General features: G+C 42.5%; 1 protein-coding gene across 1 annotated transcript in view; it reads left to right on the forward strand.

The window, feature by feature from the left end:
* Nucleotides 1-16,569: 16,569 nt before the first annotated feature.
* Nucleotides 16,570-17,399, forward strand: part of LOC138197993 (ras-related protein Rab-26-like) — a 43,023-nt gene continuing 42,193 nt past the window's right edge. The window contains exon 1 of the mRNA XM_069149081.1: nucleotides 16,570-17,224. Coding sequence (XP_069005182.1) covers nucleotides 17,039-17,224 — 186 coding nt within the window. The 5' untranslated portion in view covers nucleotides 16,570-17,038. The remainder of the gene's footprint in view (nucleotides 17,225-17,399) is intronic.

A 17,399-nucleotide genomic window follows, 5' to 3' on the forward strand; every position in this document is an offset into this window, starting at 1 on the left:
GTGTTTAGTCGCTCAGTGTGTTCTCATTGGGGGTGGGGGGGCATAAGTGTGTTGTGGAGTCCATGCTGTTTGCTTTATTGGCCTTTGGGGGGAAAGGAACAGAAGATTTGTGCTGCATACCAGGAACCACATGGCCTGAAGTTTATTTGCAGATGATACGCAACTCTTTGAAAGAGCATTTGTCTCTTACTGTCACAACAGTTTGCCCAAGCATCTTTCCCCCCCCCCCCCCCAACTAGTCTCTAGCCTATTCTTTACTTATCTAAGCTCCTTTTTCCCCTCTCTATAATCTGAATAAAGTACAGTATGATGAGAACATTTTGGGAAAACCTGTTCGTTTCTTGGTTGGAGGACTGCCAACCTGTCAGACATGTTTCCCCTATGAGGTAGTACTTTGGCACAGCCAGCAGACAGGCTGAAAGCTCAGGTGTAGTTTAGAACTACAGTGTTTACGAGGCACGACACTGGCGTAATCCAAGTAATTGTTTATTACAAGCCTCAACCTATGTTATAAGTAATTACTTTCGGGTTCCCCTGCCCTGTAAAAATCAGCTTTGTATCCTGTCTGGGTGCCGAACACCACAAGCTAAGCTCCTCCTTCCAAAATGTATGTATTTTACTACACCCTGCAAATAACATTGCATATAATTGTTGGTTTTCTGTGAGCCGCACAGTTGTAAAATACATGCATATGTTATTAGGGATCATTAGAGCTTTGATGGTGCGGAGCAATTCCTCAAAGACACTCCATCACCTGTGCCCATAAAACTCTGTGTGCCAAGCCAGTGGGGGAGGATTTTAAGTGCTGCATGGTGCTCCAATAGCCACTTCCTTAATCAGACGGCTGGACAAATTGTAATCATTAGCACTGTTGTGAGCAATGTGCACGACATGGGTCTCAAAACTCATTAGAGTGAGTTAGCTGGACGAGGGAGTGAGTGAAAAGGAGAGAGGAGGCCGCTATCACACACTCACCTGGGTCTGTTTGCAATCAGGCAGCTGAAGCAGGTAGTCCTATTAGGGCCTGACTGAGCACTGTACCAGCTTACACCAGTGAGGCTTACATCATATTCAACCACACACGAATGCGAGCACTTCTCTGACCTACACATGCACGCAGAAACAGTCAGACGTGTGCACAGTAACCCACACGCAGTGTTTACAGTTGAAACAATCACACATGCACGCACACACTCAGCAGGACACAGATACTGTTCATACTCTGATTCACACTGTTGTCTTTCTATGCTACGTGAAACTAATACCGCTGGCAACAAAAGGCAGTGAGCTGTTGAATAAGTGATACCTGTGAATCCTGTGGCCGAGTTGCCCTTTGTATTTCTGCCACAATATTCTGGTGCATGTTTTTTTCCATTTTTGGCCAGTTTCTTTTAATCTGTTAATGCTCATGAGGCAAGGAGAACTCTAACTGTACTGATGACCATGCACACATGAATACTGTACACGAAATACTGTACACAAAAAGCGCAAAGCCACACGTGTGCACATCCACACAGCTGCACATGCTTGAGCAAAGCTAGCATCTGTCGCAGACACATCCGTCAGTGGCTCCACATCTGTGTGTTCCAGCTCAAGCCTTTGGCTCCCCCCCCACACCCCACACACCCCACACACGTTTCCCTCAACTAGGTTTGGCCTCGAGCCACCCTCCTTTAGTTCTCCAGCTGAGTAATACATGCAGTAAACTCAGACAGCTATACAGTCCTGTAGCCTATTTAAAGTATTCCTAAAGGGAATGTGACACGGTGGGTTTTATTTGAAACTTTTTTTGATCGAGCGGGAGATGTGACAACTGCCTAACTGCACTTCTAATGGCCCTAATGTGGAATGTCTTTTTCACGGTGACACATGTTCAAAGCTTTTCTGGCAGGCGGCTAGAAGCAGCAAATGCTGCTAAAACGTGACTTTTTTTCCTCATGGACAGACATCAGTTGAGCAACATCCCTGATATTTGTTGTTGAAAGCATCACTTACGGACAGTGACTGGCACAACATGTTCAACAACAATGCAGAGCAGTTTTAAGGACAGGTTTACGTCTTTTAAAATGTTGTTGTTCAGGTTTTGAATCCTGTGATGATGTTGTTATCGTGGCATCTTCAGTGACAGCATCACACCCCCCCCTCGTCCCCTCCACCTTCACCCCTAACTTACCCCTGCCCCGAGGTCATTAGTCATAAGCGCGGGGGGTGGAGGGGGATTGTGAACAGTGCAGAATGGATCCTATTGTGGTGGCTCCACAGACCAGAGGGGGCTGTCTTACCCAGGGAAGTATCACCATTTGGACTATACTTGGAGCCAATTGTGTTTTCTTGGGTGTCCGTGCGTGTGCGCGACTTTTTCTCTGTGAATGTGTGCATGTGTGTTTGTCTACAAGTGTATGTATGTGTGTCTGCCCAGACATATCACCATGACAACTGCTCTTTTTGGTTGCTCACATGAGATGTGACACTGGCTGACACAACCACATGAGCATGTGAAGCTTCTCACAAGCTAATTTGAAAACTTGTTATCTCCCATCACATCTCATCACTGTTGTATCTAAAGGTATTTCCATATGTTGGCTTCCCTGTGCAGCCAGAGAAGTGTGTGCAACTGCCTGTGGGAGCTGGTGTGTGGGTTCACCAGAGACGGTTTGTCTTAATTGGAATTTATTTTGAGTGCTTGCGGTCAAATTAATTCCGATTACCATAATCATATCTGGATATGACACGACATTGATTTCCGGCCAGCTCGCTTTCATACATCTCGGCAAACTCATTCCTCTTTGACTCCCCTTTAAACCCAGCCCAGCATGTTAAGGTCCCATCCAGTGAGTGAGCACACCTTGTTTTAGGAGATTTTGTCCAAGGGGAAAATCTGCATTTAATAAGTTTGTAAAGGAAAAGACTCGACCTGCCAAAATGGCAGCCACCCTGTACATTGATCAAATGACAGGCTGTCAACCAGTGAAGAAGGGATGGGATTATAATTCAAGAAAAAAATAAAAGTGATTTTCTGTGAGTGTGAACCAGCAGATTTATTCTCATTATTCTCCTCTCATGCATTGCACAGACTCACCTGTGACAACAATCATGTCCTGTTTACCAGCTGCTGAATGAAACCAAACTGTAAAAACTGTGACCCAGACCTATCACCTTGCATGCCTGCACTTTCCTTGCTATGCTTTAGTGGATGCTAGCTGTTGCATGGTTTGTTGTAGTTAAGTCTTGAGTCTGAGTTGAGAGAAGCTTGGAAGGGAGGAGGCTCCAGCATGTTGGAAACCACAGCACCACCGGCGCCAACTCTAGTGAGACATGAGTTATAGCCCCAGCTTCCCCGAAATCAAATAAATAATCTCTCCCTTATTTATTTACTTAGACTCTCATTATGATTTGCAGCCTCTCAATTATTCTATTGGAGTAAGACTTGCTTTCTCTCTTGTCACACTTTGCTTTCCCTGCATGAACACACATCACTGCTGATGTTTCAGACTCACACCTGCCACCTGTTTTTTTAATCTATATTAAAGTCAGGATATTCCATCATTAAAGTAATTGCAGCCAGGCTATAATAATGTAAAATCATTGTCAGAACATTTATGCAGCGGCAGGGTCCGCCATTCTTCATACTCACCAGCACCGACAGAAGCAAAAACATTCAGCCTACCCATAAACACACACACACACTCAAAATGAGTCCTTGGTAGCAACAGTGTTACAGCTATCAGAGCCTTTTGGCCATGTGTTGAGTGCAATAATGTTAAAGGCAATGACAGGCTCAGCCCATGCTTTCAATAAGGCTCCCCAAGTGCTAGGTGTGGAAAGGTGTCTGGCAAAGCGCCTGACCGCAGCACTCAAAGAGCACTTTGTCTGCGCACCTCACACCCACCATACCTGCTCATGTTGTGGAAACAGCCCAATGTTGTCACACAGTTGATTTAATAAAATTGGATCCCCAAAATGAGTCTTCTAGTGTTTCAGGGGCGCAATAGTCGTAATGGAAACACATATACTCCACCCCCACCCTCACTTTAGCTTTACAGGCATCCTTCCAGAGTCAGAATGAGTGGGGGAGACCTGGGGTAAATGGATACTTCCCCACTGTGAGCCCAGTAGTCTGGGTATGGCACGAGTAACCCCACATCTACTGCAAGCTCATATCTAGCCACAGCCCTCGTTGTTGCTGCAGCTCACAGACTTGTTAAATGATGATTGCTTAAACAGAAAGAGTCTAAAAAGGAAAATAAAGGTAGCACCAGTGGGGTTGAGGTGCTGCTGTGGTTTTGTAAGTTGGTTTTGGGATTGGCAGGGAACCTGTTTAGTCCCCTGCAGATCAGTCTAGTGCGACATGTTTCAGAATATAGTGCATGTTTACAGTAGTGACATTTTTATAATTACCCCAAAACCGAGCTGGACTTACTGGACATATGGTGTTTTTTTTTACAGTATATCAACCAGTGTTGGCCAAAGGCTTGGAATGCAGGAGGATGTTCGAACTGCCAAAGACGTTGGCAGTATTAGAGGGCTGAGCTTGGAAACCGTGAAGAGCCTACACAGTGAAGTGATGTCTTGGAAAAAATTTACTTGATGATGTATTTTTAAAGGCCTAAACCCAAGAAAGGAAAGAAGAAATGGCAACTATGGTGTGTGTAACATCAGAGTTTTTTTTCATTTATATCAGGTTTTTGTAGATACACAGTCATGAAGACACAGCAGTTGGAATCTTTTAACCTGATCTCAGACCTCTAAATCAACTCCCATGTCTCTACATTTTTGTTAGCAGACTGACAATTCAGTCTGATTATACATTACAGGCAGTCCTAGATTGTGACTACATGTGGGGGAACATTGCTCTGTATATCTCTATGCATTTTCAGGGCATGTGACAGCACACATGACAGACTTCCTGGTTCATGCTCTGATAGTATATTGATATTGCGAACAGATGATGATCTATATGTGTTTTCACGCTGCCATTTTTGTGTACATACTGCGTCTTGGAATGATTTCTTCCATCTTTGAATAATATTTACAGCTTTTGTCTGCAACTCTCCGACACATTATGCCCATATACAGTATACGGCCATTTGCACACTTGACTATGTGATTCCAATATATATTTTTATGTTTCTACATCACTGTGTCTCAAATACTTACACATATGCTATCTCCCTTATTGTTATATTTGGCATATTTAAAAAAAATAATATTCTACTATCTATTATACATTTCAATTCAGTTTTACTTGTTGCAGATATTATTATGCCTGTTTCTCATTTGCTTTTATTTGTAATACTAACATTTAATACATCAATTCTAATTTCAGGGTGGGAATAATAATTATAAAAAAGCATACAACTGTGAACCAATGCAGTGAGATTGAGTTATGTGCAGTCGGTAAACAGGTAAACACCCTGGTGGCACGTGTGTGTTGACATAGATATTGCCACCGCACTCTTAGGAAGGGGTGGGGTGTCAGAGGCTTTTGTATGCATCTATGTGTGTGGTGGGTTTGCAGAGGCCTTAAAGAGCTCACATTGTGGTCAGAAACTGAGTGTGACAGAGGTGCTTTTAGTAATGGAAGGAAAATGACCCTAAACTGCTGGTAAGGCTTGACCACAGGTGATTTCATGAAGGATTACATCACAGTGTCTCTCTGCAAAACAGCATCATTTCTAAATCAGTTACTTTAAAATTGTTGCGTGCCTCAAATTATATTCACAAGTGGTCACATTAGAGGCTGATGTAATGGCTCGTCTTTGATCACATAAATGAGATTAGAAAGAGGAAAGATGGTGACTCACACAAACACAAAAGAAATATGGCAGCGAGTTTCAGGCATAAATGGTTTTAGCTCCAGCACAATTTTGCTATCTTCAAATGTGTTCTTCTGTGACTGCAGGCGACTGTTTTGGCCTTACTGTATGTGCATATGTGCTCTAATGTCCCGTACATCCTGCAACCATCTTCAGCCAAAGTGATTTAGATGGGTTTGTGAGGTTAAATCCCATGGCCTACAACGTGGAGGTTTACCTCCATAATTACACTTTGCAGAGTTATTTGTGTATTTTATGGGTCTGAACTTGTGACCTTGGATGCATCGTGGAACAATTTATGATTTCTTTTTCTTCCCTCCTGTACACGATAAACATCTGCAAACCTCCCCAGAGTTGACAACTTAGAGCGAAGGAGTTTCAAAAAAAAAAAATGAAACAGCAGAAATCTCCCCTTTCCTCTCTACCTCCCTCGTGCCTTCCCTGTCCTCTTATCCCTCTCTTCTTCCTCACTTCCATGTGTTTCTGTAGTCTTTTGAATCTTTGGAAGCGGGGAGACTGAGTGTGTGTGTGTGTGTGTGTGTGTGTATGTGTGTGTGTGTGTGTGAGGCGGAGGGGGGGGGGCAGATCCTGCTGCACATCTGAGGCTTATTTGGCCTCCCCCTGGGGAGTGTGGTGAAGCTCTGCATCTCAAGGAAATTGCCAGCGCTTTCTGGTCAGCTTGGCATATTCTCAAACACACACTCACATGCACACACACGCAAACACTCCTCAGCTGACTTAAGTCCCCCCTTCTCACTGTCACAGTGGCAAAGTTTGTCCACTTGTATAGCCCTCGGTGTGTTTCCATCCAGCGCACATTATTTAAGCATATAAAGCCCTTTGTTTTCGCATCACCCGCTGTATGCTTCCTAAGTCGGGTTTGATTGATAATTTTGATAACAAGTAGGCCTTGAGTTGTTGACAGAATATGCGTTCCAGGAGTAAACGCGAAGCCAGTACATTTTATAAATCCCATTTTTGAGAGGAAGGTGCCTAACTTCTAACATCACAGTGAAAAGATGAGATGACAGCAACCAAAACACCTGGCAGCTTATATTCTAGCATACAAATACTGTACAGCCATGCACGCACATTTTCAGGTCTACCCGTTTGCCACTGATGATTTTTTTCCCTTTATGTCTAAAGGACATGTTCGATTGTTGCCAGTCTTTGTACCTCACTCCTTGCCTCATTTGCACTGACCCCCTCCTCTTCTGCATCCATCCCCCTCTCGCTGTATCTTTGCCCCCACCTGGCTGCCATTGACGTTAACATCTGGGGGACAATCAGAGACAGGTGGCTCCTCTTGTGACCCAAATGTACTTATCCCCTGATACCTCATGACCCTGACAGGAAGTGACTCGCTGGCCAAATGACCTCCCCCTGGTGGCCTTTCCTGTCCCTATGTTGCCTTGCAGGAAGGAAGGATGCGGTCGGTTGTCCTCAGGCGCCGCTCACTCGATCTCCCCTCCTCAGCCTGACTAGAGAAACCAGATTATTGATTCCAGGCTTGTCTCTCCTTGTGTTCACTTTTTTTTTCTTCTGTTTTTTGTGTCTCTTTCCTTTCTCATCATCTCCTCTCTTGTCTCAGCACCCTCTTTATCCTAATTTGACATCATTCCTCTTTTCTTTTGCCGTCTTCTCTGTGTCGCTTTAAGATGTAAGTAAACACTGCGGACACTGGCAAACCACAGTATCCCCAATAGGGGCTAACAAGTCCCGTGATTTATCGTCACCGCTTTATTTTTTTCTGACACGGATTTGTTTATTTGTATTGTTATTTTATAGTCCATACATTTACATTAAATATGGCAGTCATTTCATGTGGTGAAGAAATCCCAAGGTCAGGCTTCTGGGTTTAGTCTGCTCTCAAATGATGTGCACATAGTGAATTAAAGGACACCATTTGGTCGTATTTAGGAAGAGAAGGGGACTTCCAGGCAGAGAGAGACTTCGCTAACAACATCAAACACTGTTTTTGCTGTTCTTGGCTGAAGATTAAAAACAGGAACTTAAAGCCATGGGTGAGAAGGTCATGAAAAACCACTGCCAACGGCTCAGTCATCACTTGTTAACTGTATTTTATCTATGTTTTCTGTCTTGGTAATTGGAGCACATTAATATTAACATGGTCACACTCTTTGGATGTAATGAGGCAGGCAGAGCCGATGGTTTATTGGTCCTTGTCAATACTGCTGCTACACAATGACATTATGGTGCGGATGTTTACATGTTTACACAACACAATGCGAAAAGATTGTAAAATATATCTGCCAGGTTTAATTCTTCATGCTATTGAAGTTTCTATAAAGTGAAAATATAAATTAAGGTTTAAACAAAATATTGTGAGCCAATATAGAGCTCTGGAGAATTAAAATAAATAACAGTATTTAATCCAGAACAAAGCTGATGAACACTCTTCTTTGTCACTTAATTAACTCGTTTTTAAAATGTGATGTCTGGATGTATACTGTAATTGTATTGTGCTATGTTTCTTCAGAGTCTTTTGGTTGTCTAATTAATACATTAAGATTAAAAAAATAAATATTGAATCTTGTCCTTACTCTGTCTTTTTGTAAGATTATACTGGAATGAGATTCAAATCAGTACAGTTGTAATCAGTAATCAAAATTTACAGCTTTTCATTTGCCACTATATCTTATATTCTCAGAGTTTTCCACTTTTTTTAAATTCAAATAGCATTTATAAATTAGGGTTGCTTAAGACTAGGCTCAAATGCAATAGTTCTATTTGGAAAAGGTTTACTAGAAAATCCTTTGGACATAATGACAATATATTTGTTATTTCTAATATAATTGGATGCATTTATAATTTGCCATCGACAGAGAAATCGAATGGATTCAGTAGATAAAAGTGCAGTATATTCTTTGTTTTGTAAATGGAAAAATAACATGTTCCAAAAGACACTGGAGGACAGCAGGGAGAGTGTGAAGTGAGATGTTGTGATCCCACAGGTGTTTTTCTTTCCTCTATAGTGTGAGTCTGCAACTGTATTGCCACCTAGTGGGAAAGAATGTTTACTGTCTTCAAACTACTGTGGTTTAACTTAAGTTGCATTCGGTAAAAAGAGGTGGTATGCTGTGCTGAAAACTAAAGCAGCAAAATAACTGCAAGGTGTTTAAACCAACAGCTTGGGACAATCGTCGTCTTCATCAGCAAACTGTTGGTTTGTGATTGTGACATTTTCCAGCTGAGTTCCTCCACCCAGCCTTCAATAAACATCAGAACCAAACATCAAGCCAGTGAGTTCACATCTGGAGTTTGTGTTGGAGATAGACATCAATAGGCCCTCAGGCCATAAGTTGGGCCTGAGTTGTGCATCCCTACAGTTGCAAAGCATCAAGAACACTCATAATGAATAAATCACCAACAGCCTACAAGAGGCCAAAGACACTTTAAACTTTTGTTCAGTTTTCTACAGACAGAGAGAGAAAATAGATTGACTGGACAAAGAGAGGGTAAAAAGTATGAAAATGTTGTAAAAGCAAGGGAAGGTTTGTTTGGCTACGTTTTGCTGATTGGTCTCAGTTGTGCAGCTAATGGTTTTGGGTTTATGTCCAACTTCCACTGAAAAATAAGTGGGAACCAATGAAAGGCTATAGCTGCTGTGTTTTATGTATTTTCATCAATTTGCAAGAGAAGGAGAGTGTAAAGTGCACATAATTGAAAATGGAGAGTGAAATCACCTAATTTAAAGCCACACATAGCACATCCTGTTACTCCTTTATGTTTTTAACAGATGTCAGGTAAAGTGTATTTGGAACGGTTTCATCCATTACAAGCTATTTCAGGTGTTCTCACCCTAAATGTCAAACTGTTTTTTGAAGATCAGAAAAATGCTTTTATCCACTTTGATATCTTCCATGTCTGTCCCTGTCTTTCAACCCTGTCAGGTTATAAGTAGCCCTTCTCTTGACCCTCACCAGTCCATTTTGTCCCATCTTTCATCGACCATAGCTGAGGCATGCAGCAACAAAGCTCTGCAGCGGTCAGATGGCATCTGTCCTTTCAATAATCCTGGCGTTATCGCCACACATCAAAGAGTTAAAGGCTTGCATAATTGAGTTAACGAGTGTGTTTGGTATGTAACCTGATCCTTTATTCCCAGCGAGGACTGCGGTCACAGTGTGTGACCACAGAGATGAAAAAAGGGAGAGAGACTGAGTGAAAAGGCCTTAAAGCCCTGCAACAACTGCGGGTTCACGCTGTGGGCCTGGCAAGCTGCACAGCACCCTGGGCAAGCATCAAGCTAATGATAAAACAACACCAGGGTAATGCTGGTGTGGAGCTGGGACCGCAAAACCATGCCCACTGCACAACTGCCCTGGTCAGCACTGGCACTGGCCACAGCGCCAGTTGTCACGGCCTTAATCCTGCCTGCTGAATGACCTCATCATTGCCTGCCTGTCTCTCTGCAGCGGCTGCCATGACTTGTTACCGCAGCAGCAACAGACTGACCTCACCTACACAACACACACACACACACACACACACACACACACACACACACACACACACACACACACACACAATCACATGCAAAGTAAGCTGATACACTGGTGCAATTGCCACAACAACCTTAAAGGAATAGTTAACTCAAATTTCAAGAAGACATTTTTTACTGTTTGTATCTGGCCATACAGATAGTTTCTGAGTTATGTCTGCACCCAATACAATGGAGATGAATGGAATTTCTGTTATTGTTGTTTGTTTGTGCTGCTCAGAGCACTGAAAATAATTATTTAAATATAAAAAGAAATGTTGCTATGTACAACATCCCAGTTTTTTGGATGACCCATGGGCAGTTTTTTATTGAAACTACTTTCTACAGAACAAAAACAGCAGAAAAACTGCCGTCAACAAGGTCTGGGGAGCGTGCAGAGTTACCAGTGAAATGTTACTTTCTATTTAATTATCCAAATGTCGTTTTTCAATGCTCTGATCAACAAAAGCACAATTCCATTGACCTCCATGATAGTGTAGTGCCAGCAGTGGTTGCAGAGGCGTGCTTTGACAAATAAAGAAACTGCATGCATTAAAGCCACTCATGGTAAATGAGACATTGCATTTTTGTTTCTGTGTGTGTGTGTGTGTGTGTGTGTGTGTGTGTGTGTGTGCGTGCGTGCGTGCGTGCGTGCGTGCGTGCGTGCGTGCGTGCGTGTGTGTGTGAGAGAGAGAAATTAGCAGGTGGGGGTGAGGGGGATTTGAGCAAATTGATCCTTCAGCTGACAAATACAGCAAAACATATGATGCTAGTCTACATATATTGCTCTCATATGAAACAAGATCAGACTGTCCTCTACATACAGACCAAATTACCATGAACATGGCTAATATCAGACACAAACACAGATGTACATACTGTTCATGAACATATATCCACACACAGACATACTTGTGTGCATGTGATGAAAATAAAGAGACACTTGCTCCGTTGGCACCTCCTCCAATCACACACGCCTCCACTCCTTCATCCCAGCTGTCACAACTGCAAAAACTATACAAATATACACGCACACTCTCACATATTCACACTCACCCACACACACCACTTTTCCTGCTCACACCTTTTCCCGCTCACCATGGCTCTCTCCAGTTGGTGCTTGTGTGCCCACTCTCGGCCACAGCTTGTATGTAAAGTGCGTGTGTTTATGTGTGCATGCGTGTGTCATCGTCTTTTATTGTCATAGTTCCAGCTGAGAGCAGGCATGAAGTGCCCACCTCTGCTCCTGCAGAATGAGAGAGAAAGGGGGGACAGTGAGTCATGTGGAATTCTGGCCTCCTCTAAACTGTGAAAAATTACGGCCGCCTAAAACTTAATCTGTTCTGCGTCTGAGAGCAAGGAGACGATTTAAATGGCACTGGACAATTTAGACACGCCTTGTAGTGAATCTCTGCTTTTTCTCCGCTTTACACTCCTTTACTCTTTGCTCCAAGTGTTGAACTTGATCCATCTCACAGACCGACTTCAAGTCAGGCCAGTGGGTCTCATGATCGCGGTGTGAAATCACTCCTGTGCTTACTCTGCGTGTTTTGGTGTGTTCGAGTGAGTCAGTGCAACACCAAATGCTTCCTGTTTGACAGCAGCACCATGTGCAAGGTCATAAATCTGATCACCAGAGCAACAAAATACAGCGACACTGTTGCTTACAGGAAGCACCCTGGATTAGCAAGGATTTATTGTTGGGCCTTGGATAACACACATCACTTGTGAATGCACATAGTATCCATTTTCTTAAGATGGACAGACTGGCATCTTTGCAAGTAGAAACAGAAGTGTCCTGCAACTTCAATTAGAAACACAGAAGACATTCAGATAAAATTTAACATAAAGGGCCTATATCCAAATAAATAAAGGGACTGAAACAAGGAGCAGATATTGGGGTAAAAATTGGGCCCCTGGTTGTGATTATTGCCTTGTGGAGTTTTTCCATTCTGGTACCCTGGCTCAGACTCTTATGTCTGGATCTTTTAAAAGGCCCGGCGAGGTTTAGGCATGTATTATTTTCAACACTTCAGATTAAACCCCGCTACAGCTCTCTGAGGCCTTACTAATACAGACCCCCTGTTGGGTTACAGCAAAATTAAAAAAGGCAAAAAAATAAATATCGAGTCAACTGTGAAAACAGTGGTAAAAGAGAGGTGGAAATTGCAAGTGTGACACTGGGATGGTGTAGTGACGTCTTTGGAAAGGTAATAATTGACGTTCTCACCTTTTTTACGATGCAGAGGAAAGAGAATTAAATATTTTGTATGATGACAGATTTGAAGTCAGGGCTTGGCTTCATTGGTTCAGCACATTAAAATATGGCAAAATTGAGTAAAATGATCAGGCCAAGGCGCTTTCAAGCAACCATAACATATTGTGTTCGCAAAAGGCCTGTTTCTTCCCATTTTCTCTTGTGTTAGCTTCAGTTTATAGAGGCATTGAGATACTCTTTAAGTTTATATTAAGTTTCTCAGGTTGAAATTCAGAAGTAGAGAAAAGTTAACAAGAAATACAAAAAATTACAGATTTTATGCTGTGCTTTATATGCAAATATTATATATGTATATATACTTATGTGTGTATTATTATTTTAATTTACTTTTGCTAATCACACAAATTGTGCTCAGTAGATAGTGAGGAGTTGACAGCTAATATACATTTGAATAAATTGCAGGGGGATGGGTGGACAATGCCTAATTTTAAGGAGTCATGAGACAAAATGGTTGGAGACTACATGAAATAAATACAGTTCAGTGGCTTAAGTAATCCAAACCCATATTTGTTTTATATTTATGGTATTCTGTATACATGTAAAGCTTTCTTCCTGACTAAATCATAACAGATTTGAGTTATGATTCAGATTTTTCCTTACTATGTGAAAAGTGCTGTGGAGTGAAAAAAAAAACAGATTTTTCATAATGAGGATTATGTAATTATAGTCAAATTAAGGGATGCCTCAAGTATTCAAGGTGTCAAGATAAATATAATGATGGTTATATTGTAAAGGTGTACTCTGTAGGATTTCTTATTCATTAAAACATGTCTGATACAACCCCATTCAAATCAGTTTAACAGACACTGAACAATCAGCACCCATCCATTCTCCTCTCTCTCTCAGACACACACATAAGCACTGTGTGTTTTTTCCCGTTTAAGATGCCTCAGGGAACGAAGAAGTGCCAGGCAGTACCAGTCCACTGGTGGTTTCTCTCGCCAAGGCCTGACAAATGGGGGTGCGGGCTGGCAGGATGCCCCCCTGCAACCTCCCCTTCTCCCCTCCCCTCCCCCCCGCAGCAGCACTCGGGCCACAGGCAGCTGAGAGAAAGAGCAGCCAACAGATCAACAGTTGCCATGACTTTGGTTGAGCGACTGGCCAGGCTGTTGCACGCCACCCAGCCCACACTCAGGGCACCTGACCCTGGGTAAACTGACAAATGCCTGGCCTGTGGGTGTGCCTGCAGAGTGATGTGGCCCTGAGGGCGAGACGACCTTACCGCACTGGGCGCACAGACGCATCCGCATGTGTTTACTTGCAGCCACCCGCTCTCTGCCTTACTTAGTCAGGATGTTTTTTCTAGCACCTGACCAAATACATTGCACTTGCCCTCACCCACACTTTGTAGGAACTTTTGAGTTATTCTCATAGAACAACTTCAATGATGCTGCACCCAGGAAAGAGTGCTGTATTTTATACCAAATTAAAATGTTGATATGACTGAATGCGTTCTTGACAGCTGAATCACACAGTGCCTTAATAGTGCATGACTCTAAAATGAGTGCTTTTATTGAATGGCCGCTTTGTTAATTTTAGCAATGAAGATTCGATTTCTCTGAACTGCCTCCACAGTTTGTATTCATAGGCCTTCTTATGTGCTCTTGCCGTCATATTTTGGCACAAACACTCAAAAAACACACAATCATATTGTACACCGACTATACTCTAAATTATAGCTTCACAATGTACAGTACAGTCGTTGGGCATATTTAACTCATCTTGACAAGGCTGTTAATTTCTCTGAAACCAGGGATGGATTCCAATGACCCTCTCTATCCACGTCCCATATTGCCTCCAAAATGCCCAGCTGTTGCCTCATTAGACAGCTGCTTTGGGGGCAGAACAAATCTCAGCTGTCGAGGGGAGCTGTGTGCGGGGGTTGGTGGATTTTGGGGGTTTGTATTCCCTCAAACCAATGACACTCCACTCCCGGCTCTGCATGACGTTGGGTGTAGTGTGGAAAAATGCTGACAGATAGCAGATTTAAGGAGAGAAACCAGAGGCTACAGCTGTCCATGTGGTTATAACCAAACTGCGCAGTACCGACGAACTGCAGGTCAAACAAGAAACATCCCCCCCCCCAAAAAAAAATCAGTGTACTATAACTTCAGCTTGGTGCGAAGTTTGCAGTTGGAAAAACAAAGAGGGGAATACCATATGCTTGGTACTTTAATGTTAGATTAAATGTTCAAATGTAATTTTAACATTAACTGTTTACGACAGTTAATATTTACCACATGGGGATCAGTTGAAAATTTTTAATTAAGCCTCTGCCAAATCCAATGAGAGGTGTACATACTGTCAGTTTAAATCTATTACATTGACCGTTATGTTCCTCATAGGCTGTTTATTGCTGTGTTGTGTCTTTCTGGGGGGATTTTCAATCTGTTCAACTTGCATGTCTAAACTGCCTGCTGTATTCATCATACACATTGTAAAGGTCAGGGGTAATACAATCTCACTTTGGTCTCCTGTTTTCGGGGATCAGATAAGTTCTCTTGACTGTGATCTTCAAGCAAGTACTAATGAGCCTGGACAGTCTGGCACTTGAACAGAAAGACGGTCGTATCACACACACATTTTATATTGCATAACAAACTGGATTGCAGGGAGGGGAAGCAATGCAGCATTTCATACTGGCTGCAGAGGATCAGGATCTAATCAGAATGAGCTGCTGTTCTGTGCTGCAAATGTGGACAATATGTGGACTCCACAACAGAGTGACATCCGCCATGTTACAGAGTAACATATACATTATGTTATAAACCATAGAGCATCCAGTGACCATTTTTTTTAGGCTGTTTTCCTCAAATCGCAAACAGCTGAAAAAGAACTGTAGCCTATACAGAGGCTACCACTAATAATTAAAACCTTCTGTAAATGTACATTGATTTAATTGGGATTCGTTGTCATATATCTCATATAATTGGTAGATATAACATCTTTTGTTGTTGCTGCTGTTATCATTTTCCTGCAAAAGAGGTTGTTTTTTTTCCTATTCTAAACAGTGATCTCATCCTCAGCTCCCAAAATGTATAGTACTACAGCAACCACATCCATTTTCTGGAAATCAAAACATGCTGCGTATCTGCGACTACAAAGACTAGCGGGAACTTTATTCTGCTGTTTTATCTGTGACTATTTTGTATTCCCACACCGCCCTCTTGTGGCAAATTGTTGTAAACACAACATACACGTTCTACAGGTGTTTAATGTGTTTCAGCTTTTTTCCCTTCACATTACATAGCCTAAAAAAAAAATGGTGATTCTAATAGAAGCAGACTGCTTTGACTGCTTACATTTACCAGTTGCATATATGTATGGCGGTGTCTTGGCTTCTCATTCAGTTACTCAATCAAATGAAAGGACGTCACATACTAGTCACAGTTTACTTTCTTCTAATTTGTCCTCTCCTCCTCTTAAATATGAATGCCAGGAATGAGTTAAACGCATAAAATAGGTGGTGCCACAAATATATGCAAAATTAGCAATTATATGGTCATATTAACGGGAATATTCATATATTTACCTTAAAACACTGCTATGTAACAGAGTGTGCCTTATTGGTGTAAGGCAGGTTGCTCTAAATAGCAACCAACGTGTTCGCTGCCACAACCTTACATCGAAGGTTTACAAAACACTGACATAGTTTGATCAAATTGATTATTTCAAGAATCCAATGAGAAACATATCAAAAAGACTACTTTTGACTCAGCTCAACAGTCGCATATAATAATTGATGCATTGATTTGGATTTCATTAAATCCCAAAATTCATTGTTAGAGGGAAGAATTTGTTGCTTTGTGGCTACTTGTACAGATGAAGTTGTGCAGCTGTATTTTTTTTTTTTTCTCATTATTTTTCAGCACCACGGACAGCGTTCTGTGCCCTCCATCGACATCATCAACAGTGAAAGTCTTGGTACGATAAGCTACCGTACAGTTAAGTCACGTCATGATCAGGTGCTGCTCATGTTTCACCTTTTAAACTGATCTTCTCTTTTCGATCGACCCACATCGTTAGTCACCGAGGACTGCTCTGATGTTACAATTTGAGGATTAACCCCTCGTGCTTTACTTGTCCCAAGCCTTGATTGTTTGCCCATCAAGGTGCAGCTCTGTGCCACATCACGTGTGATCGCTGCCGCTCCGACGCGCACTGCTGAAGCGCTCGTCCTGACAAGAGCAAGCTGTCAGGAGCAGGAAGCGGCAGATCAACAGCGGAAGCGAGAGCGTTTGGCATTTCGCGACAATTGCACTCCTACTTTGAGTGGAGAGGTACCGAGGAACATGCGCTCAACGCACAGGTGAACATTTTGCGAATTTAACTTGTTCGCTGCTCCAACTTTTCGGTCCTACCTCACGCAGGCTCGGGCAAGATTGTCTTGCCTGTTTGATTCTGCTGAGATTCACGGAGATAGTTTGGAAATCTTGAGACATGTCTCGCAAGAAGGCAGTTAAAGGCAAAGCCGCCGGCAGCAGCCCGTCTGCGGGCAGCCCCGCCGGGAAGGGGACCGGGAAAGCAGCGAGAAGCAGCCCGGGCATTGTTCAGATGAACGGTGTGGTCCATCCCAGCAGACCCTCCATCAGCAACAGCAGCGAGTTTTATGACATCGCTTTCAAGGTAAGGTCCCTGCTGTTGTTGTGCAATCGTCAAGTCAAAGTAGTCTATTTTTCATCACTTTAATCAGGAAATAAAAAAAGATGAAGGGCACTTCAAACACTGGAAATAATGCAGCTTACTGTGGACACTTTCTGTTTTTTGTTTCCCTGTAAAAGGACAATATATTAGGTGTTTA

This window comes from Embiotoca jacksoni, unplaced genomic scaffold (assembly GCF_022577435.1).
Source record: "Embiotoca jacksoni isolate LCO1_2020_lvr unplaced genomic scaffold, fEmbJac1.0.p SCAF_15, whole genome shotgun sequence".
Taxonomy (NCBI): Eukaryota; Metazoa; Chordata; class Actinopteri; family Embiotocidae; genus Embiotoca; species Embiotoca jacksoni.